This window comes from Argopecten irradians, chromosome 5 (genome assembly GCF_041381155.1).
Source record: "Argopecten irradians isolate NY chromosome 5, Ai_NY, whole genome shotgun sequence".
In the NCBI taxonomy this organism is placed as follows: Eukaryota; Metazoa; Mollusca; class Bivalvia; order Pectinida; family Pectinidae; genus Argopecten; species Argopecten irradians.
This window is the reverse complement of record NC_091138.1, coordinates 14,256,318-14,280,362: the sequence shown is the minus strand read 5'-3', so window position 1 is coordinate 14,280,362 and position 24,045 is coordinate 14,256,318. Positions and strand designations below refer to the sequence as shown.

The 24,045-nt window shown below is 36.7% G+C and overlaps 1 protein-coding gene across 1 annotated transcript; it reads left to right on the top strand.

Moving 5' to 3' along the window:
- The first annotated feature begins 1,453 nt into the window (after nucleotides 1–1,453).
- LOC138324274 (uncharacterized) lies at nucleotides 1,454–22,221 on the top strand. The gene is made up of 16 exons (XM_069269354.1): nucleotides 1,454–2,246; nucleotides 2,982–3,174; nucleotides 6,289–6,500; nucleotides 7,929–8,111; nucleotides 8,924–9,163; nucleotides 9,381–9,560; nucleotides 9,989–10,237; nucleotides 11,370–11,612; nucleotides 13,958–14,149; nucleotides 15,200–15,365; nucleotides 15,886–16,115; nucleotides 16,530–16,695; nucleotides 17,359–17,573; nucleotides 17,977–18,108; nucleotides 18,526–18,700; nucleotides 22,026–22,221. The coding sequence occupies exons 1-16, from the start codon at nucleotides 2,069–2,071 to the stop codon at nucleotides 22,219–22,221; spliced, it is 3,150 nt and encodes a 1,049-aa protein (XP_069125455.1). The 5' UTR covers nucleotides 1,454–2,068.
- The last annotated feature ends 1,824 nt before the right edge of the window (nucleotides 22,222–24,045 follow it).

The window sequence follows — 24,045 nt, the reverse complement described above, 5'->3', positions numbered from 1 at the left end:
ATGGCTATCCTACCCTGATTGTAAGTACACCTGGTCTGGCTATCCTACCCTGATTGAAGTACACCTGGTCTGGCTATCCTACCATGATTGTAAGTACACCTGGTCTGGCTATCCTGCCCTGATTGTCATAAAGCTTTGTTTTTCATAAATACCATATGGTTGTTATTCCGTATTTGCACATTAAAGAGTTATTTGCACATGCGGGTAGGTATTTATAGTGATATGATGTCATGTGTTTGCGAGCATAACTTTTTAGAGAAAATGACACAAGTTTCACTCACAAAATAATGATGTAACAATGGATACCTACCAGCAAGGGAGATAATTCTGTAGTAGGGAAAGACAGAATATTTTTGTAAAAATAGGATTAATCAAAATTCAATTTTGTGGTTTCTAATGAAAATTACAGAATATAAACTGGTAATTAGCTATTAAGCTACCTTTGCCTTTCTGTAGGGTACTTTTCATTTTCTTCCATCCCTCTGCAGGGTAAGAGGAATGGAGGTCAGACCAGGTTTTGAACCTTGAACTTATGAACTTTTATTGTTTGAAAAGCTAAAAAGGACCTGTAGTTTGTAACTGTTATTTTCGCATTTACCACTAGCCCTCCACTTCTGGGTAGGGAATTGAAAACCCACATGGGGCATTTGCCAAGTGCTACCATGTGTGTCTGCATGATTTTTCTCTGGACACTTCAGATTTCCTACACCATGCACTTTAACCTGGCCCGTCCTTAATGACATTGTGGCCCTTAGGACTCATGGCCCTTATATATCTTAAGTATTTTAGCCATCATTCAGAACATGTAGAAATGGAACTCCATTACAGAACAAATCCTGATATTTTTCTTCTTTTTCATTATTGTTATTTACAGCCCTCTGTTTTTTCCTGGTCCACCAACGAATATGCTGAAATAAAATACTTGCCGTTCCCCAGCCTAGCAGATGGTCTGCAGCCAGAGCCTTATGATGGTATAGAAAGCTGTTTATCACTACAAAGTATCTTCAATGACACTGATTTATCGACATCATTTCTTGTGGAAGAAGCTTGTACCTATAACCAGAGGTTTCTCTGCTTCAAAAAGTGTGAGTATATATATTATACTTGAATTTGTCTCTGAATTATTGTTCGCTTTCGATGATAACTTAGGAAGGCATCTTACAATCTACAATGTATTGAAACTTAGTCAAATTACTCTTTGTAACAGTCAGATTCCATGAACAAAGATTGAGAAAGTTATCCAAAATGGTTTTGGTGTTTTTGAAACCCCAGAATTTTGAGAATATGTGTTAAAGTCCACTTTTGACAAAGTTAATCACTTTGATTTAAAAAAAAATTACTAGAAATGACTAGATGTTCTTTTGTGGAGATAAACTATTGTAAATTTATTTGGATTGCGAAATTAGTGAAAGAAAATTTGCTGCAAAAGAGTCTTTTGTTTATGTTAGAGCACCGCTTATATTATTTCAAACATTGATTATTTATTGTTGACAGTACTGCCTGTTGGCGCATACAACTGTTCTCAGTATGGCGAGAATTCCTGTGCCATTAACTCTCACTGTGCTGATGAGAAATGTATCTGTGATGAAGACTACTTCCAGATTGGAGTAGATGGCGACATGGCGACAACCTGTGAGCCAAGTAAGTGTATTTCTTATTCAGAAACCTATCATACAAATTTTAGTGTTATTAATTTTATTATTTTATTTTGGAAACGCTGTGTGTGGGATTTAATCGTTCATCATAGATGTGTATCTCAATATATTAAACATTTTGCTGTTTTTTTTTTTTCTTTTTTTTCTGTTTCAAAAATTTTTTTTCATTCAATAGACATATAAATAACATTATGTTCCTTTCACAGAAGGACTTGCACACAAATTTCCATATTTAAATAGATTATTCTAATCTTGATCACAAACTTTCACCGCTTTCACATTATTTACAGATGTATTCATCAGTTATTCATCATTACCTCTCAATCATTCATATCCTTTCAAAATAAATTGATATTTGTAATTTCAAATAATTTATTTACATTGTGTATATATACCAGTTAGTTAATATTGCCATGTTGATGTTACTTCCAGTTGTACCTGTTGGCAGCAGCGGTTGTTTCATAGCATCCCACGGACATATCGATAATCTCTGTCCCAATTCCTCGGTTTGTGTCAACGCAAAGTGTAAATGTTCATCAGACACTTACCAGAATGGTCCTGATGGCAGCTTCTCAACAGTCTGTATTAATGGTAATTATCTGGACCCAGTTGTTGAAAGAATGCTTAGGCTAAACACAGTTTTACGACAATTTGAAATCAAGATCACATAATTTCTTGTATTACCAACTTAACAAAATTTTGCGCCATTCTTTACCTTTTTGCTGATTTGAGTGAAGATATAATCACTTGTTTGGAGCAAATGGGAAATGAAAATTTCACTAATTATGTGATTAATCTAATCACCTGTTGACCCAGGAAAATAGATTGGAAGCCAGCAATAAATCTTGTAAATTTGACAAACCATGCTGTTTGTCCTGAAATGTCATTCAGTTGTTAGCTAAATTACTTTTAGAATATATAGAAGAAAATTTTTGCAGGAATGGTATTATCAATTATGGACCTTTATCAAGGTCCATAGCATTATAACACTATATGGACTGAATCAAAGGTCCTTAATTCCTATATTAGATATGTAGTTCCTTTGACAAATGTCAAAAGAATTATCCAATTTATATATTGATTACTTGAAGAATGATGGCTACAGGACGTCACCCTGAAGAACTCAATGTTTGGATAATGACATCACAGAAGGTTTATTGACTTGATGTTACTAAAAATGAAAACACCGAGTCGATATGCTATACATCAACCCTCAAGTGACCATGTATTAACCATTGGGAATAGAGGAAAATCCTAGCATATCTAATGTTTATAGATATGTTCGTTTTATTAATATTAATATATGTACTTTTTTCTCAAAAACAGAAAAACCCACATGTCCAGACACAAATTGGATTTTCTATGATAATCGATGCTATCGAGTTTATCCTGAAGAGTTTAGGGATTATATTATGGATAATAAACCACCAATAGCGGCAGACTACTGCTGTGGTAAATATTCCGCTTACCTGGCAACCATTCACACACAGGAAGACAACGATTTCCTCATGCTTTTAGGGTGAGTTTTTTATCATTTGAAACAGTTTTGGTTGCCAAAATGAAAGTAAAATGGAAAGGAGTATTTGTCATCCTGTTACATCTGTCTTTATGTGCTGTCCGCCTTCAGCCGTGCACTGTGCGTCGTGCATAAGACTATTTATACAAAAGTCTACTCCTCCTTAACCCTGGAGTGGATTACATCCATATTTGGTGTAAAACATTATTGGGGAAGGACTATAATATTTTTAGCCCACCATCATCAGATGGTGGGCTATTCAAATCTCCTTTCGTCCATGGTCTGTGGTCCTTCCTTCCGTCCTTCCGTCCGTCTGTCCATCCGTTAACATTTCTTGTTACCGCTATTTCTCAGAAAATACTAAAGGGATCTTACTCAAATTTCATATGTAGGTTCCCCTAGGGCCCTAGTTGTGCATATTGCATTGTGGAACTGATTGGTCAACAAGATGGCTGCCATGTAGCCATCTTGGATTTTGATAGTTAAAGTTTGTTACCGCTATTTCTCAGAAAGTACTGAAGGGATCTTTCTCAAATTTCACATGTAGGTTCCCCTAGGACAGTAGTTGTGCATATTGCATTTTGGGACTGATCGGTCAACAAGATGGCCGATCGGCCGCCATCTCATGCAAATGTTACATGAACTGCTTCGCAGTTCACTTTATTTGCAAGAGATTAACTTTCTTCATCAATCAATGCAAGCAACAAAATTGACAATCAATCCTTACATAAATGAACCTGGCCTGAAACCTAGGGGCTGAGAGGTGAGGCCCCAAAGGGAGAAAATTTCTAAAGTTTAGTTTTAAAATTCCTACTCCTAGCTCTTAACCCTTAAGTTGATTTCATTAATATTTGGTTTGAAACCTCATTGGGGAAGGACAATCATAGTTTACATAAATGAGCCTGGTCTGACCCCTAGGGGCTGAGGGGTGGAGCCCCAAAAGGGGAAATATTCTTAATTTAAACTTTAAAATCCTACTCCTCCTTAATTTTTGAGTGGATTTAATTTACATTTGTTGTGAAACATCATTGAAGAAGGCCAATCAAATTTTGTATAAACGAGTTAGGTCCGAACCCTGGGGACAGAGCTGCAGGGCTCAGCAGGGGAACTTTGATGAAATTTGGCTTTAAAATCTTACTCCTTAACCCTTGAGTGAATTACATCCATTTTTGGTGTAAAACATGATTGGTGAAGCACAATCATATCTTATATAAATGAGTTAGGTTCGACTCCTGGGGACAGAGGGGAGGGGCTCAGAAGGGGAACATTCTTTGATAAAATTTGGCTTTAAAATCCTACTTCTCCTTTACCCTTGAGTGAATAACAACCATAATTGGTGTGAAACATCAATGGGGAAGACAATCATATTTCATATAAATGAGCACGATTTGACTCTTAGGGACAAAGGGACGGGGCTCAAAATTTTATTAAGGACCGGGGTAAGAACCATGAGGATAGAACAGCGGGGTTCCAAAATGGGAGCTTTGCTGAAATTCGGCTTTAAAATCGGACTCCTCCTTAATCTTTAAATGAGTTACAGCCATATATGTCATGAAACATCTGTATAAACAAATTATTCAAATGAATGACCTTGACGACTATTCAACTCACAGGAGTCAAATAAGCTAAAATCTTTAAACAATTTCTTGTGAAGGGCCTAGAGACTTGACATTTGGCCTACAGCATACTAGGATGAAGGGTTACCAAGTTTGTTCAACAAATGACCTTTACCTATTTCAGAAACTTACATATTAATCTAAGGTGTTCCTTGTATTGCTTAATATTAATTGTTAACCACTACTTTATACTGTGACTGCATTGTGCCACGAGTCAGATGATCGTTAAGGCCCATGGGCCTCTTGTTAGATCACCAATCCCAAAGGGCCGGTAAACTTATGTCATGGCATGGTGTCCTTCGTATGTTTGTCCATCATCCAGCTGTCAACATTTCATTAAAATCGCTACTAGCCAAAGAGTTATACATGGATTAGCGTAATTTGTCCTGAAACATCCTTGGGGGAAGGGGAACAGAGTTTGTATAAGTATTGGCTCTGACCCCCCGGGGGCAGGAGGGGCGGGGGGGGGGGGCAATAGAGGTAAATCCTTTAAATCGCTACAAGTCATAGAGTTCTGTTTGGAATGTAACCAAATTTGGCCAGAATAATTGCTTGAGGAAGGGGAACAGTGTTTCTATAGATTTTGGCTCTGACCCCTCGGGGGCTGGAGGGGTGGGGCCCAATAGGGGAAATAGGGGTAAATCCTTTAAACTGCTGCTATATAGGACTTCATAGAGTTCTGCATACTTTGGATTGTATCCAAATTTGCCCAGAAATATTTATTGGGGAAGGAAAACAGAATTTGTATAAATTTTGGCTCTGTCCCCCTGGAGCAGAAAGAGTGGGTGGGGCCCAATAGGGAAATTAGAGTTAAATATTTAAATTTCTTCAGAAAAGCAACAATGATCTTGTGTTCAGAACATTACTTGGCATTACAACCAGGTGAGCGATACAGGCCTTCTAGGCCTCTTGTTTGCATATTATTATACCTCATGTTTATGACAGTGTCTGTGATTAGTTGAAACACACCACATTGTCGGTAAAAACAATGTATTTCCCTCAAAAGAAATAAAACACTGTATTTCCCTAAGGCGCGTGCCTCCATGGCGACCTCCTATCTTTTACAGGGAGTTATCTCCCCTTTCAATCGTACAACAATGACAGATGAAGCCTAAAACGAAAATTTTGACTCACAACAGATTTAAAGATGCTCCATTGCCGACAGACTGCAGAAACGATATGCTCATAATTTGAATAATAACTTATCTTTACTCATGTATACATGTGTCTAATTAACATAAAAATGCAAATAAGATTAATTGTTTTGTTTTTGATTCATGCGCAATTAGTACTTCATTCCATTTAGAGCATAGTCTCATAAATTTTATTCATGAAGCATCTAATTATGTTTGATATTTTTATATCAAAGTAAAACAAGAAGCTCTTATAGTAAACTACAGGTAAACAGATTTGGCACAGGAGCTTGAGTTGAGGGGGCAAAGGTCATACTTTACTGTACGTATCCTTGATAGATAGTGAATTTATTTCTTTATATCTTCAGGTTAACAAGATCGAGGCGTTGGATTGGGCACCACTTTCAGAAAGCTGAGGCCAGATGGGTTGATAACTCTACAGTCGACTTCCTCAATTTTGGTTATACCAACGCCAACCTCACCAGTGACTATTGTACATATATGGATGAAGTGGGCTACTGGAGACAGTCTGACTGCTTCAATTTTGATGTAACAGATGTTACCTGTGAAAGGGCTGCAAGTAGGTTATGGTTGAAATAGAGATTGAACAGTGTTTGAATTGCCTTCATACCACCTTTAACGCAATCAAAACACTGTTCAATCTACATATCTAAATAAATAAGTCTACTTTTACATGTTCGTCGTCAAATTTAAAATGATGTTGGTTGTTAAGTTGGGTAACTACGAAAGTCAGGATGGCCAAAAACACAGGTCCAATTGTTGAACGTTATAGCTGCAGTTTGATTTGAAATATAAGAAAGACACCTTTCAATTATTTTTAAAACATCTTTGTTTTTCAATTTGATCATTCATCAACAATGTCGCAATGTTGAGGTGGAACGACTACCGGTATGTATCGTTATCAGGGTAGTGATGCGGTCCAAAGTGGAATGAGCCGCCATATTTGATTAAATTGAGGAAAGTTACTGTGATATAGCCTATTGATGGTATGACCATTGAGCTGCTGAATGTTTGTCGTGTATGTATCGGTGTACGAATGCGACATAGACTAAATTTTTCATAGTCATGACTTTTATTTTATTGTTCGGGAAATAGACAAGTGTTTGCATGGTGTGCCTATTTTGAATGCAAAAGACGGAGGATAAAGCTTAGAATACAGTTTCGGATACCTGTAATGTTTTTTCTGGAAACCGATATATGATCTGTTAACCTATATTGTTCGCTTAGAAGTCCCCTGAATTGTTCTCCAATCAGATGTCTGTATATTTACGTGAGAGAAGTGATCGTCCCACATACTGACGTACATTGTAACTATGGAATTCCCTGAAAATTCCGGACAAACCAGCAATTCATTTTGTTGTTTATTACCGTTACAATGCTTGATTGAACACATATTCTGTTTTGATGTCAAATGCATATTTAATTGGATCTTATAACAAGTCTTTATTGTTATTTTGAAATCTGTCAACTTATGACTAGAAACTTTGTTTACATTTCCTATAGTACTGACAACATATTGTCTGTTCAGACGCTTAATGATCAGTCTTGAAACCAAAAAAAAGATCGAAATCGTCTTTTAGTTTACTTTGAATTCAAAGCAAAATTGGCATCTGTGAAAAGGTAAAATGTAAATTAAGTATTTAAAGTTTATTTAGAATATGACTCAAAATCTTTCCTAAGCGGAAACTAGAAGAAGTCGGATCCTGCACTGGGTTTGTATTCATACGTCATTGCGATTACGCTACTTTGAACACAACTCCCCTCCCTTTGACTATATAGTTGCATATGTAAATATGTTTGATTGCCAGAAAAACTAGAAAGGGCTTCAAGTATGTTAAAGATAAAATGTGTTTGATTCCTAACTAGAAAAACTTTTATGGTTTTGAGAATCTAGAAATGTTAACTGGTTTTGTAAGTGGCACGTAGCTGAAAAGCCATGACTGTAAACGAGGATGTTTTCTGATATATTCTGTATGTAACCCTATAGGGTGTAAGTCTCTACCTGTTGTGGTTAATGGGAGCTACTCGTCTACCTTTGTGGCGGATGTTGGTTCCACGTATATATACTCCTGTGTCGCGGGTTACATCCTGGCCGAGTCCCACAGTGGAGCAGTGACCTGTCTGGAAGTTGAGAGGGAATCACTTTGGACACCGCCACCTATGTGTAACAGTAAGTTCCTTATTACCAGTGGTCAGTCCAGTTGTTTGTCCAGTGGTCAGTCCAGTTGTGTGTTCAGTCCAACTATCTGTTCATTGGTGAGTTCAGCTGTCTATCCATTGGTCAATCCAGCTGTATGTTAAGCCATTTGTCCAGTGGTCAGTCCAGTTGTGTGTTCAGTGGTCAGTCCAACTATCCGTTCATTGGTGAGTAAGCTGTCTGTCCAGTGGTCAATCCATCCAGCTGTATGTTAATCTATTTGTCCAGTGGTCAGTCCAGCTATCTATCCAGTGACTGTAAGTTTGAGTTAACAAGATAATTGAATACAACAAAAGAAAAATTTACTGATGAGATAGAAGAGAATAAGACTAATTGAATATCTAGAAACAGAAGAATCTCTTCATGAGGAATAAGATTCTTAAGCTGTAAAACACTTGCCACAGGTTGAGATCTCCTGTCTCACCTCAAAGTGGGTGTTGATTCTTTTTTTTTACCCTGTTTGCCACTTTGTAATAAAGTAATAATGTTGTGTCATTAATGCAAGCAAGGAAGACCTGAATGAATTGTTGTTGTTGTTGTTTCATCATTGCATTGGTGTCATGACATCATGACTGTTCTGCGACGTCATATAATTGTTGAGAATGTACAAAGATCTTGTGTAACTTGTCCTTACCCTAGGGTGGGATAGAAAAATTTCACCCCAATAAAATTGCGGATTTCCCTGTCCCGGGTAAGAGAACTTTCCTTCTAGCAAGGCAAATGTTTTCTGTTCTAATGACAGTGCCATTTATACAGAACTTAATCGGTATTGGTTTGTGTTTCAGGCTTACTGGTTGACATATATGAGTTATACACTGGTGTCACACTGTACGGCCTACAGCTCAGCACTGTGGGGACAGCCTCTGATGGCCTCTGTGCTGTAGAATGCTACAACCATATAGACTGTTCAGTGTTTGTATACAACCCCATGATACATGAATGTGTAACCTTCTCCAATAAATCAGAATCTGCTGAAACCGGATTGGTCAGCCTGCCCAATCACGAGATCTGGATACACAAATATGGTAAGTACGTGTATACTATGTATGACTTAGCCAGTCGGTTGCCCTTAAAAGTGTCAAAATTTAAGAATTATTTGTTTTTGAAATGTCCTGGATCACCGTTATGTTGGAAATAGTAAGAAATAGGTGAACAACCAAAGTGACACAATTTCTGATGTTCCAAATTCAGTGATAATTTCTGTTCTCAAGTACCTTTAAAAAGTTCCTTTGTTGATTTCAGATTACTGTGGTCCAGTGCCCCATGTGCAACACGCCACATACAATGTGACGGGGACGGGACCAGGGAGTAAAGTAAAGTACCAATGTCAAGGTCATTACAGGATCGACAGGATGACCTCTGACACACTCACCTGTAATGATCAGGCCAGGTGGGACCAAGACAAACTTCCTGTCTGTGTCTGTAAGTCATAGCAATTGTAAATATTGGGCTTTATTTCAGAACTAAGTACTATACCACAAATTACTTGTGTTGTGTACCAAAGAAATCAAGTCATGAATATGTTGAAACTTTACAGGTACTTGCCAACATACCAACATATATGAGTGGTTCTGAGTCTGTGTATTGGGCAATCTGTGTATTGGGCAGTGGATACAGCCCTTACAATACAGGGATTTGGAGATACCAAAATGATGTGGGCAAAGTACAATTTACCGTTGATTATAGTCCCACCTTCCGGTGATTGTGACATCACAAAATTCATGTTATCCTATCACCAAAAGTTAACAAAGTTATCAAAGGTAAATTGTTGTGGTATCTCCAAATTGACGTAATTGTTTTCTTGAGAATGGATTATTTCCACAATAACTTGTTGTTATAAAATGTTTCAGCGCGATTTGAGAGGGTCAATGGGTATTTTCCTGCTGGGTATAAGAATGGAAAAGTCGTGTACAGAACCTACTCCATTGCTGACTGTGAACTAGCTTGTATGGAAGAGACCCAGTTCCACTGTGTGAGATGTGCTTATTATTCCGGCGTCTGTTACCTGTTTGATGTTCCTCAAACTGGTAACCGTGGAGACTACAATCTTCTGGACACAGACGATTTTGTGTCCAACTGTGTTTCATCAGAACTGATCGGTAAATATTTAATTCTTTCATTCTTCAATACCTTTATATAATCATCTGTGACTTACACATGTTTAAATGTTCTCCTTATCAGAAAGGTGTTTTCAGACATTTTAAAGCTATTCCTATTAGTGCAACTGAAACGACTTAGTGAATGAGTGAACATTAGTATTCACTATTTGTTATGTAGTATAGCATGCTAGTGAATGAGTGAACTTTAGTATTCACTATTTGTTATGTAGTATAGCATGCTAGTGAATGAGTGAACTTTAGTATTCACTATTTGTTATGTAGTATAGCATGCTAGTGAATGAGTGAACTTTAGTATTCACTATTTGTTATGTAGTATAGCATGCTAGTGTGAATGAAGTGTAGTATGAGTGATAGTGAACTTTATTGTATTCATTAGGAAGTATCACTATTTGTTATATGTAGTATGAGCATAGTAGTGAATGAGTAGTGAACTTAGATCACTATTAGTATATCAGTAGTATATATTCACTATTTGTTATGTAGTATAGCATGCTAGTGAATGAGTGAACTTTAGTAGTTATGTGTCACTGACATGCTAGTGAATGAGTGAACTTTAGTATTCACTATTTGTTATGTAGTATAGCATGCTAGTGAATGAGTGAACTTTAGTATTCACTATTGTTATGTAGTATAGCATGCTAGTGAATGAGTGAACTTTATTCATTTAGTGTATACATGCTAGTGATGAGTGAACTTGTATTCACTATTTGTTATGTAGTATAGCATGCTAGTGAATGAGTGAACTTTAGTATTCACTATTTGTTATGTAGTATAGCATGCTAGTGAATGAGTGAACTTTAGTATTCACTATTTGTTATGTAGTATAGCATGCTGTTAAACAGAAAGACTGATTGGTCAAAATAAACTTTTGTTTGATAGGAATCAAAGGAAGTCTTTTGATACAATGTCAAGTAAATGAGTGAAATTTGCTTTGATATAGGGCATAGGGAGTTTTTATACAGAAAAGGATCCTTGAAATAAAGATTCCTTCCACTTTTTGGCAAACAGTTACTGTTACAGTCTAAAGTAAATTTAGTGGAAGTTGACAGAATGAGATTCTTTTGGTTACCCCATTGTTTTGATATTATACTAAGTCTATTATGAATCGTAGATGCTGACCTTGAGGAATTTGACCTTTGGTATCATCAGACCGTGGAGATTGGAGACGGTGACTTGATGACCTACACAGATGGACAGTCTGCTGAGTTGTGTGCCCAGGCCTGTATCTACAATAACTGTACATTCTTTACCTACCACTGGCTCAACCTGACATGTGCTGTGTTTGGCAGTGCTATTCCAACAACTACTGAAATGCCTTCTGATCCCAATAGTCACGTATACATACGAAGATATGGTTAGTGAAATATTTTTTACTGATGAACCAATTACTCATTTGTGAGGGTGTTAAATACTTCTGTGGGAATATAGGTCACTCGCCTTATATATGATGTTAATTATTTTAGTGTGTGTGCCATAATTGCTGTGGTCCCTTTCGTTGTTTCTATCTGTTTGATATGACACAAGTAGGGTAGGGCTATGTATATAAACCTTCCACGTGCGTTTCTGATTGTGTATTGTGATAGCGGCTATCGTTTGTATCCTTGAGCAGTCTAGGTTAACTTGATGTTTACCAGGATATCGGTGAGTTGCCGCATGAGTTTCCGCGCTCACTGCGCATATGCCATAGATTAGACCAATCAGAATGGGTATGCGACATCGCAAATAGGACCATGGGAAGGGGGTTATAAAAGGGGCTTCACAACTAAAATGGACGACTTGCATGGCCGGATAACCGGCCAACACTCAGGGAGAGATACCTTTCCCACCTCAGGAGCTGATAACAGCTACCACACAGTGCTGACAACAGCACACGTACATTAGTACGTAAACGTTAGGGCACGTGGGGGTGTGTACACGTTAGTTAGGGAGTGGGGCTGTTGCTAGTGTTTACCGGGAGGTGAGGGTGTAGTGTATAAGTTTATAGGTATAGGAGGGGGGTAGATGTACCGTTATCGATAGGTCCTATATAATCCTATAGGGGTGTTCGTATACTGAAACCGTTTATCTTGGTGTATTACTTTTACTTACTTTGTTACCGTTTATATGTATCACTGTTTAATTGATCTAGTTAATTAAAGATGCTCCACCGCCGACAGAGCATAAATGATATTAATCATTTGAACAATAATCGGTGTTTAATCGTGTACATATATGCCTAATTAACACAAAAAATAATATAAAATAATTTATTTCGCCGTTAGTGCATGCGCAATCAGTACTTAATTCCATATAGGATATAGTGTCACGGAACTTTTTCGGGATGCAATTAATTATTTTTCATATTTTTAACTTGAAGTAAAATTAGAAGCTCAAACTTTTCAATGGTGTTAATGGTGTAAAGTAAGTAACTTTTGTAACAGAAGAAAAATACTAAATCGTCTGCTCCTGTTTTTTATAGTGAAAAAATACCATTTGTCAGCGGTGGAGCATCTTTAATATGAATAAATCTCCATTTATCTTTATGTAAGTGTTTGTTGACATGTAATTAAATTGCTCCGCCACATCCTTATGAACTTGGGATTGAGCTGTCTGTAATCAGCTCCGCGTGTGTGCGTGTCTCTACTCTCGGGATTCGTCTGCTGACCGGTGTCGTGGGGATTGTAAATCAAAACTATATACGATCACAACATTTGGGAACTGACGTCCCCTCGACGCTGGTCCCAGGAGTGGGGACGCGCTATTACACTTCTGCCCCTTTTAGCCCCAGAAGCAGCTACACAATGGGTTGATATTTAGGAGGGTGAAATTATCTTTAGCTTCAAGAATCTTGCAGAAATCCAAGCACCAAATGAAGTATTCTTTGACCTGCATAGTGTGTTGGTTATCAAGTGGAATTTATGTATTCTCCAAATTTCTTTTCTATTTTGTCACACATTACAAGGGAGATATAGCCAATTTGATGTATTTTGTTACTTGTACTTCTTAGCTTATGAGCAACATTTAATGGTCTTATTGTGTCGCCTGCAACGCAAGGGCGACACTTACATATCACTATGTCGGCGTCGGCCTTGGCAGCGTTGGCGTCCGGGAAACGGTTTCCATGCAATAACTTAATTATTTATCGACCGATTTCAACCAAATTTGGAATATTGCTTAATATTAATGATATCTCCGATGAGTTCGATAAGGGTCAAAATTTGTCAATATTTGAAAGAGTTGCAGGACTTTAAAATAGTCAAAACAGATAAATCCATGGTTTCCGCTCGATAACTTAAATATTTATTGTCCGATTTCAACCAAATTTGGTAAATTGCTCTATATTGATGAGATCTTAAATGATTTTAATACTGGTAAAAATTTCAATATTTTCAAGAGTCATGGGACTTTAAAATTGTCAAAACATGGTTTCCACTCGATAACTTATAAGTATTTATTGTCCGATTTCAACCAAATTTGGTGTATTGCTTTATATCAATGATGTCTTAGATGGGTTTGATACTGGGCAAAATCCATCAATATTTGCAAGAGTTACGGGACTTGATAACTTCACCTAATTATCAACAATATTTTAAACTGTAAATAAATATTTTTTGTGATGCTGTGTAGGCGACACATCAACTTCCGTGGAATTCTTGTCTTTTCTATTTCGTCACATTACAACTGAGATACATGTATAGCCAATTTGATGTATTTTGATAGGTTGTGTTGCTCCTCCTACTGTGGCCAATGCTCGAGTGGACATCATCCTACAACAGGTACCGGGTACCTACAGTATCGGAGACCAGGTACAAGTGGAGTGTCTGGTCCCTGGTGAGGAGAGAGTTAACAACCATGATGGTCTCATGGTGTGTCAGAAGACAGAGAAATGGTCCACCCCACCGGCTTGCAGAAGTAAGATCTTGTTTAAAAATTGATGAACATGTAGCCATATTTCTTCTTCATGCGATTGACAATGTTCAGTCTAAATGGCATAAATTAATGTTTTCTGTACATTGAATAGCAAATGTTTGGAAGTTGTCATTGTGCAAACAGTTTCTGCTTTGATTATTTTGAATTGTTTACAATAATTTAATTTTGTGCAGATTTTTTAATGAGTGTAACAGGAAAGGAGAAAATGTAGCGGCCAGACCGGGATTCAAACCCGGGACCCTCAGAACACTAGCCGAGTGCTCTACCGACTGAGCTACCTAGTCACCGATGATCAACCCAGTCCAATCCCGCTACACTCCTCCCTCCTTTCTCGAAGTCTTCGCCCTCGAAGACATTCTAGACCCTTCCAAACACCACCACCGTGGGTTATTTAGTTGGGCGCCAATTCTGTAACAGGAGAGGAGAAAATGTAAGGGCCAGACCGGGATTCGAACCCGGGACCCTCTGAACACTAGCCGAGTGCTCTACTGACTGAGCTACCTGGTCACCAATGATTGATTCAGTCCAATCCCGCTACAATGAGAATGGTGGTTGTTTCTATAATTTGCAGAGATGTGTCAATGTATATTATCTAAGTACTGATCATATTCAAGTGCTTTTGGTTCCAGAAATTTTGCACTAATTTATAATTGCACTCATTTATTTTATTTGTGTGATTAGTAGTATAAAATTTTATTGTGACATACTTATCAATTATGATATCTCCAAAAATGTTGTTGCTTTTTTTAAAATTTGACAGCGCCAAAGCAATTACCCGTACATTAGATTCTGCATGTTTTAATTATTGCATTTGAAATATTATATTTTTCAGTTTTAATGATTTTATAAGTTCACCACATTTCATCACAGGTTGTTATATGGGTTCAAGTTAACAAGGTTCAGTTTGGTTTATTTCGTGAAACATCCTGTTATTAAATTCCAAGGTCATTTAAAGGCCTACTACCTTTCCGAAACGAAAATTGAAAGTAGCGTGAATAGACTTCTTATGTATAATTATATATTTCTGTGCAGATCTTTGCCCCAATGGCTGGTACATGAAGGAGTACACATGCTATAAACTGTATGTCTCGGTGCCAAGGACGTTTTGGGACGCATACAAGGTCTGTCACACGGAAGATGCTGGACTTGTAAACCTAGAGACAGTAACAGAACTGCAGTCTTCCGTTGCTGATGTTTGGTAAGTAGATCAAATAAAAATGTCTAACGTTTTTAAATTATCTCAAAAATAAATGTTTTCATAAGATCTCAGAAACACAAGTGATGAAGGAAGAAAATTTTATGACTCATGCCTTATCCAGTTCCAAACGCATGACCTGTGACAATCAATTGCCTAGCCAGACATACCTGTGTTGGTTATGTAACATCACATCCTGTCTGCTCTGTCCTGTCCAGCATGATGGATGGTACGAGGGAGACATTTGTGTTTTACAGACATCCCAAGTTTCATATCTGAAATTATTACTACTCAGATATAAATGAGAAAATGAATTTGGAATAAGTAGAGCCAATAAAAGGCCATTTCTCATGTCAGGTGTTTGTTATTTAATTTGCATGTTTGTTTTACACAAACAATTTGTTATACAGATATAAAAACAATTGATGTAGATTCTGTATATCTACATGATTCCCCAAACTTTATATTAAAATATTTTGTATGTCAAAAAATATATATTAACATGTTTACCTACATCCCAAAGGAACTGGACAGGTGCTATTTCTGACTCCTTCTGGCTGGGAGCTTACACAGACCTGAGTGAGTGGAAGTGGAGTGAGAGGCTTGCTGATGATGTACTGGGTGTGCTTCCTTCCCTTTCTGATCCCATCCACTCTGATCGTTTGGGTGCGGCTGTACAGTTCCCTAGCGGTACAGTCACTGAAGCTCCTGTCACTGACTTGAAGCCTTTTATCTGTGAAAGAGCTGCTGCAAGTAAGTCTTCTATAATCATAAATATCCTCTTTGTTTTATTCAACTATTTCTGACTATACCAATGTTTCGCTAAATTGAGAAAATAGCTTTTCCACGTGAAAATATCGAGCCGTTAATTTTATCAGAGATTTATTTTGGTAATTTGTCAAGTCCCTATGAGGATTTGCCATATTTACGTCACTACTTTAAAAGACGCTAAATATTATGAAATTAATATTTGATATCTTCAATTACTTGGATAATTTTTGAGGATAGCAATTGGTGGGATTGTTAGTTGTTGCTTGCAAACTACAAGCCGAAAAGCTAAAATTTGATTGGTACACTGGATCTAAGTGGCTGTATTTAAACATCTAGTGTCGACTCTTGATTACCACGTAATTATGTATATACTGTTGTACTGGTTTTGTCTGTTAGAATTGGTTTGTCCCCCTGGATGGGAGAAGTACCAGAATCAGTGCCTGAAAGTATTCAACAGCGTACTGATGAACTATACAGACGCTATTACAGCTTGTGAAACAGAAGGCAGTACCATCGCCAGTGTGCCAATGGTATTCAAAGCTGATGTTATTGGGGATTTAGTGTAAGTATAAATTTAGTACAAGGGAGTTTCATGTAAGCATGAAATAGATCTGATTAAAATTTTAACATTTGCACCACAATTCATTTACGGTAAAACACAGTCATAATGTACAATGTTACCCAACCATTTCTAAAAAACATCTTTTGAATACAGATCAGTACCATTTAAAGTTGAAATTCCCCAAACTAATAAATGAAATAGAAAGGTAACACTTACCTGACGAAAAGTATTTCATAACTATGATGTAGTTTGATGTTTCATAACTATGATGTAGTTTGATGTTTCATAACTATGATGTAGTTTGATGTTTCATAACTATGATGTAGTTTGATGTTTCATAACTATGATGTAGTTTGATGTTTCATAACTATGATGTAGTTTGATGTTTCATAACTATGATGTAGTTTGATGTTTCATAACTATGATGTAGTTTGATGTTTCATAACTATGATGTAGTTTGATGTTTCATAACTATGATGTAGTTTGATGTTTCATAACTATGATGTAGGGCATTTAACAATTGTCATTTTATGGAAAACTTGTACCATATGATCCAGCCAACTGCAATGTGAAAAAGTTTACATTGTACTTCCTTGAATAGAAACTGGTAGATTTAAAAGGCCAACTTCATAAGTTTGTTAAATAAGTATTTGTACATTTCAGTACTGCTGCAGGAGAATCTAAGGCCTATGTAGGCTTATATAAACCTATCAATGGTATGTACAAGTTAGAGGATGGTGCTCGTATTCTTCACAAATACCTGTTTACCCAGGAAAGTAGCCTTACATCTGAGCTATGTGGTACACTGCAGACAAACTTTGACTATCTAACTTCTGATTGTGCTACAGAACTGGCATATGTCTGTCAAAAGTCTCTAGGTATGTTATATATTTAGTATTTATTTATTATGTAGAGAAATATATTCAGCGTACAGTTAAAATGCTGATATGGGTGAAATTCTACTTCATATGATGATATAATAGATTAAGTATATATATACAGTGTATATAATATGTACCTTTATTAAAATATGTTAAACCAAAAACATGTACCTTAAGTTCGCGGTTTATGCAAACTGCATTTTGGTTTTGTGTTTCAAATTTTCGATCTATGACTTTATAGACAAAGTCATTTAACCAATGAAAAATGAATATGTTAAAACCAAAATTGAATTATATTTGCATACAATCAATACCTGACAAGTCTGAAAAGGTTTTTGTTTTCGTTACATCTGCTATAAAATACAACAATAAATGTGAATGTTCTTCCCTTGTGGTTTAGATGAAGTTGGGTTGCCAACAGACTTTTCCAGCTTACCATGTTCTACAGACAATTTCTGTAATGATACTAACCTTGTGTGTTCCCGATGGAAAGACGGGTCCACATTCTTACCTCCCCGATGTGTAGGGATAGGTATGTAATGTCTTCAGTCTCAAAGTATTGAATAATCATTCTTTATTCTGACACCTTAAAATAAATGAAATTGGATCAATATCCAAGAGCAACTCTATCACCATTATTTTAACTATATCTGAATAAGTATATAGTGATAGTATGTTACTTATGTTGTAGTTGACCCAGATTTAGTATTGCTTTTGTTGTGCTACCCAAAATGTGTTAAAAGATATGGAGCAGAAATTTGGAGGAGTCATACTTGTGTGGCTTGAAGCTGATGTGCAGTATACAATTGTTACTATGGTTATGTCACTGTGGTCTAACTCTCAAAGTTATAAACTCAAATTAGTTATCAGTTATTTTATATGACAGAAAATGAATGCACTACATAATTCCATCTTGCCCTGTGTAAGAATATTGATTTTACCTGAACAGCCTGTCCTCCGCCATGGGTGTACATTAATGGACGATGCTACAAGTATAACCGCAAATTTCGGACATTTTCTGAAGCATTCCTGGACTGTGTGGAAGATGATAGTGAGGTGTTTATACCAAACAATATCAAGGAAAATTATGATGTCTTCTTCTGGTTACGATCATTAAATACACAGTAAGTGTTACTAATGAAAGTAATTGTTTCCTATTTTTTTTTTCTTTTATACATTTACTTGTGTAAGTGATATAGTAACAGACTATTGGGTGTGAGTTACCTAAGAAAAAGCCTTTCAAATCAAACTATGATGTAGGTCATTTGAATGATTTTAACAATAGTTAGTGCTACCAAGTTTGTTCAAATGAATGACCTTGATCTTCATTCTAGGACACAGGGGTCACAGGGTCAATAAGGCTGAAATCTTTAAAAATCCCATTGGCAATAACTAAGAGACCTTAGTCACCTATTATCTAGCATGTAGCATGTTCGGATGAAGGGCTTCCAAGTTCTTTTCAAATAAATAACTTTGAGCATCACTTAAGGCCACAGGGGTTAAATAGGTTTTCTAAATGACTTCTTGTGAATAACTAAGAGGCCTAGAGACCAGGGCCCGGCACTTTCTCCGACAGATTTTTTACTCAAGTCATAAAATCATATACTTGAGTAAAACATCTGTCTGAGAGTAGTTTTATGGTGCCTGCCCTGATTTTTAGGTCATCTGACCGAAGGTCAGGATGACCTATTGTCATCGTGTTTTGTCCGTCGTCGTGCGCCGTCTGCCGTGCATCGTGCATCGTGCGTCGTGCGTAAGACTATTTATACAAAAGCCTTCGGCGTCGGCGTCAGCGTTGGCGTCCCATTTCACATTAAAGTTTTTGAGCAAGTTTCTGTTTCGTCAATTGTTTAAGCTTAAGTCATCATAAATGTTTATGATTTTATTTTCCTAATGTGTATGGATGCTGCACGTAATAATACAACCAATTTGGGGTCCTTAAGGGGTTTTTTGAGTCTGTTAATTTGTCATATTTCCACGTTAAAGTTTTTGAGCAAGTTTCTATTTTGTCTATTGTTTAAGCTTAAGTCATCATAAATGTTTATGATTTTATTTTCCTAATGTGTATGGATGCTGAACGTGATAATACAACCAATTTGGGGCCCTTTAGGGGGTTTTTGAGTCTGTTAATTTGTCATATTTCCATGTTAAAGTTTTTGAGCAAGTTTATATTTTGTCAATTGTTTAAGCATAAGTCATCATAAATGTTTATGATTTTATTTTCCTAATGTGTATGGATGCTGAACGTGATAATACAACCAATTTGGGGCCCTTTAGGGGGTTTTTGAGTCTGTTAATTTGTCATATTTCCATGTTTAAATAGTAAATACTTGAACATCAACTTCTTCTGAATAGGCGAGCTTTGCTGTTCTCCAACAGCTCTTGTATATAAATGAGCCTGGTCCGACCCCTAGGGGCTGAGGGGTGGGGCCCCAAAAGGGCAAATTTTCTTATTTTAGCTTTAAAATTCTACTCCTCCTTCATCCTTGGATGGATTTCATCCATATTTAGTGTGAAACATCAATGTGGAAGGACAATCATATTTATATAAATGAGATAGGTCCGACCCCTAGGGGCTGGGGGTTGGGGGCAACAAAAATGCAAATTTTCTTAATTAAAGCTCTAAAATCCTACTCCTCCTTCATCCTTGGATGGATTTCATCCATATTTGGTGTGAAACATCATTGGGGAAGGACAATCATATTTTATATAAATAGCATAGGTCCAACCTCTAGGGGCTAAGGGGTGGGGCCCAAAAAGGGCAAATTTTCTTAATTTAGGCTTTAAAACCCTACTCCTCCTTCATCCTTGATTGGATTTCATCTATATTTGGTGTTAAATATCATTGAGGAAGGACAATCATATTTTATATAAATGAGCCTGGTCCGACCCCTAGGGTCAGAGGGGGGGGGGCCCCAAAAGGGCAAATTTTCTTAATTTAAGCTTGAAAATCCTACTCCTCCTTCATCCTTGGATGGATTTCATCCATATTTGGTGTGAAACATCATTGGGGAAGGACAATCATATTTTATATAAATAGCATAGGTCCAACCTCTAGGGGCTAAGGGGTGGGGCCCCAAAAGGGCAAATTTTCTTAATTTTAGCTTTAAAACCCTACTCCTCCTTCATCCTTGGATAGATTTCATCTATATTTGGTGTATACATCATTGAGGAAGGACAATCATATTTTATATAAATCAGCCTGGTCCGACCCCTAGGGTCAGAGGGTGGGGCCCCAAAAAAGGCAAATTTTCTTAATTTTAGCTTTAAAATCCTACTCCTCCTTCATCCTTGGATGGGTTTCATGCACATTTGGTGTGAAACATTATACGGGAAGGGCAATCATATTTTATATAAATGAGTCTGGTCCGACCCCTAGGGGCTGAGGGGTGGGGCCCCAAAAGGGCTAATTTTCTTAATTTTAGCTGGCCCACATCCTGTTTTCAGGTTTCGGTCTCCGATCTCAATGAAAATTGGTCTATAGGGGTTTTAATTAATGCCGAACAACATGCAAACATTTTCGTAAAGATTTTGGTATTCCAAGATGGCCGCTGGCCCACTTCCTGTTTTAAGGTTTCGGTCTCCGATCTCAATGAAAATTGGTCTATAGGGGTGTTAATTGATGCCGAACAACAAACAAACATTTTTGTAAAGATTTTGGTATTCCAAGATTGCCGCTGGCCCACTTCCTGTTTTCGAGTTCAGTCTCCAATCTCAGTGGAAATTGGTCTATAGGGGTTTTAATTGATTCAGAAGGGGGAACTTTAGGTGAGGACAATCATATTTTATAAAGGACCGAGCTAAGACCCATGGGGATAGTACGGTGGAGGTCCAAAATGGGAGCTTTGCTGAAATTTGGCTTTAATATCTGACTCCTCCTTATATTAATCCTTGAATGGGTTACAACCATATATGGATGAAGGGCTACCAAGTTTGTTCAACAAATGACATTTACCTATTTCAGAAACTTACATATTCAACTAAGGTGTTTCTTGTATTGTTTATATTAATCGTTAACCAATACTTTATACTGTGACTTTGTTATTTTGTGCCATGAATCAGATGACCATTAAGGCCCATGGGCCTCTTGTTGGTTAGTAGCATACTGGCATGAAAGGCTACCAAGAAAAATGACCTTAATCTTCATTCTAGTATATAATACAGAAAAGGTTAGCATGTTCGACCTACATGTATATGATTCATTTGTATTTATCCTAAAATTCATTGCAACTACTGTATCTTTGTGTGTGTTGTGTTGTATTGTGCCTATAGTCAGATGACATTGAGGCCCATGGGCCTCTTGTTAGTTTTAAGAGCTAATTGTGAAGACATTATAGTTTTGTCAAATGATTGGTTATATTTCTTGGCTCAATATCTAAAATAAGAATCTGGAAAGTTGTCCCATTCATATTGATGAAGCCATTTGCCTGACTGACTTCTCTGTTATAGGGTAAAGTCATCAGCTGTCCACATTGGTATAGAGAAGGTAATGGGCCCAACTCACATTGCCATGGACTCCAGAAAAACACCCAGTTTTACACGTACAACTTCAAGCAGCTCTAACTATGTGTTGGGGGTGTATGATAAATACCAGGGAACATGGGCAGGTATCGCTAGTGATGATTCCTGTACAACTGTTATGTGAGATCAGGGGCTGGAATCCTACACAGCCTTATGGGTATGTTACCGGTTTTTGTGGCTTAGAGAGTTACAGAACATTTTCAGTGAAATTTGGAAAGGACAAGTTATGTGTATCATTATTTTGTGTATTACAGGTTTTATGTAATCTTTGATATGTGGAATGTTGTAATGTAAAGTAAATTTCAATTTTTTGTCATATTCAACAGATATAAAAAAAATTGTTGGTTCTTTTTTTCAGGCACCATGCATGCATAGTGACATGAATACAGAAAGTTCATCCCCTTGGGACCTGTAATACAAGTGTATGTAATACATATACATACAATTAGCATCATATGAAGAACTGAAGAATGTTGATATGAGTGCTCTTGAAAGTAAACTTTTCCAATATGGACCTAGAAGATCATGAACAGAACATTTAAACAGTATTAATTTATTAAATGTTCCTTTCAACTGTAATCATTAAATAAAATTATGATGCAATACTTTTTCATTGTTTAACTTTGTAGAAATATTCTTTTATATTAGTCCTCTAGATCCAGTGATTATAATTCTTGCATCCATATGCCGGCCCCATTTGTTTTTGTCAGGGCTTGTGAGATAGCTTTTCAATTACTTTTAAAATATAAGGATTTTTTTTAACATATAGCAATATAGTATACCATTGTCATTAGCATTTCATATTCCTCTAAATTCTACTTTACAAAGAGAGTAGACTCAACATATAAATAAAACCATAAAACTAGCAAGTTATCTGAAAAATGTTAAAAATCTTTTTGTCTGAACCAAATTTCACATTTATTGTCTATGTATTAAATACTGTGTAGTAACAGTGAGTATTTACAAACACATAGACTAAAATGTAGTATGTATAGTACTATGTTACATCTCGTCTTTGATTTGAGTTCTAAACAAAAAAAGTTGGTACCTATTGGGAAGTTGTGACTTGGGCGGTGAGGGTGAAATACAGAAGTAAATAGCTACACATGGAAAAAAGAAAGATATACAGTACCATATGGATTCAAAGTTGCTCCAAAATCAATGAGACTAAATAACCAAAAAAAAAAAAAGGCCATTGTAAACCCCCCCAAATATGCAATGACCAGATCAATGATAAAGCACCCTTCCACTTCCAGTTATCTGTAGCTATTTCTTCTATATTTCAACCCCCCACTCAAGTTACAACTTCCCAACCTCATGATTCTTCTGTCTTTTAGGCCCCCCCCCCCACCCCCACCCCCACCCCCCATCATGCCCAACACACACATACCTGATTGATTGTCATTTTATTTCAGGTTCCTATTCAGTATTATTCCTAAAAACCAAAAAGGGTATACACACTGTGTACTCTCAAAGGAGGGGAACCACTTCATTCAAAAATGGAATTTACAATTTCATCTTAATTTTGAAATTTTCAATTTTAATTATTAAATTACTGGACTATTAAAACAGTATAGAACCCCTCGGCTACAGACAAAGTACTGTGGGTACACATTTCTCTTAATTAATTACTTTTCTTCAACTCAATCATCTTTTTCTCCAGAGCACAAAAAAGAACAGGAAACAACAGAAAAGGAAAAGTAACATACATGTAGGCCTATATGTTTTTCTGGAAATTATATATGATGTGTTAATTCTCACAGCATAGGCCTACATGAATGTGTTAGAATTAATTATATTATCAATGTTTGAGAGAATTTCCTAGTTGTAATTCTATAGCAGCTACATGGAATGTACGTTTACATATATACATTGTACGATACATATACATCATACAAGTTTCTTTCCTTCCAGCTGGACATTCATGTCATCTCTCTCCAGAACTCAA

What these genes read in the sequence shown, in the direction of transcription:
- LOC138324274 (XM_069269354.1), top strand. Translation starts at nt 2,069, where the DNA reads ATGTTGATGTTACTTCCAGTTGTACCTGTTGGCAGCAGCGGTTGTTTC. An exon ending in GATTTCCTCATGCTTTTAGG is followed by an intron (nt 3,175 to 6,288) that starts GTGAGTTTTTTA and finishes TTATATCTTCAG; the next exon opens with GTTAACAAGATCGAGGCGTT. An exon ending in GATGTTATTGGGGATTTAGT is followed by an intron (nt 16,696 to 17,358) that starts GTAAGTATAAAT and finishes TGTACATTTCAG; the next exon opens with TACTGCTGCAGGAGAATCTA.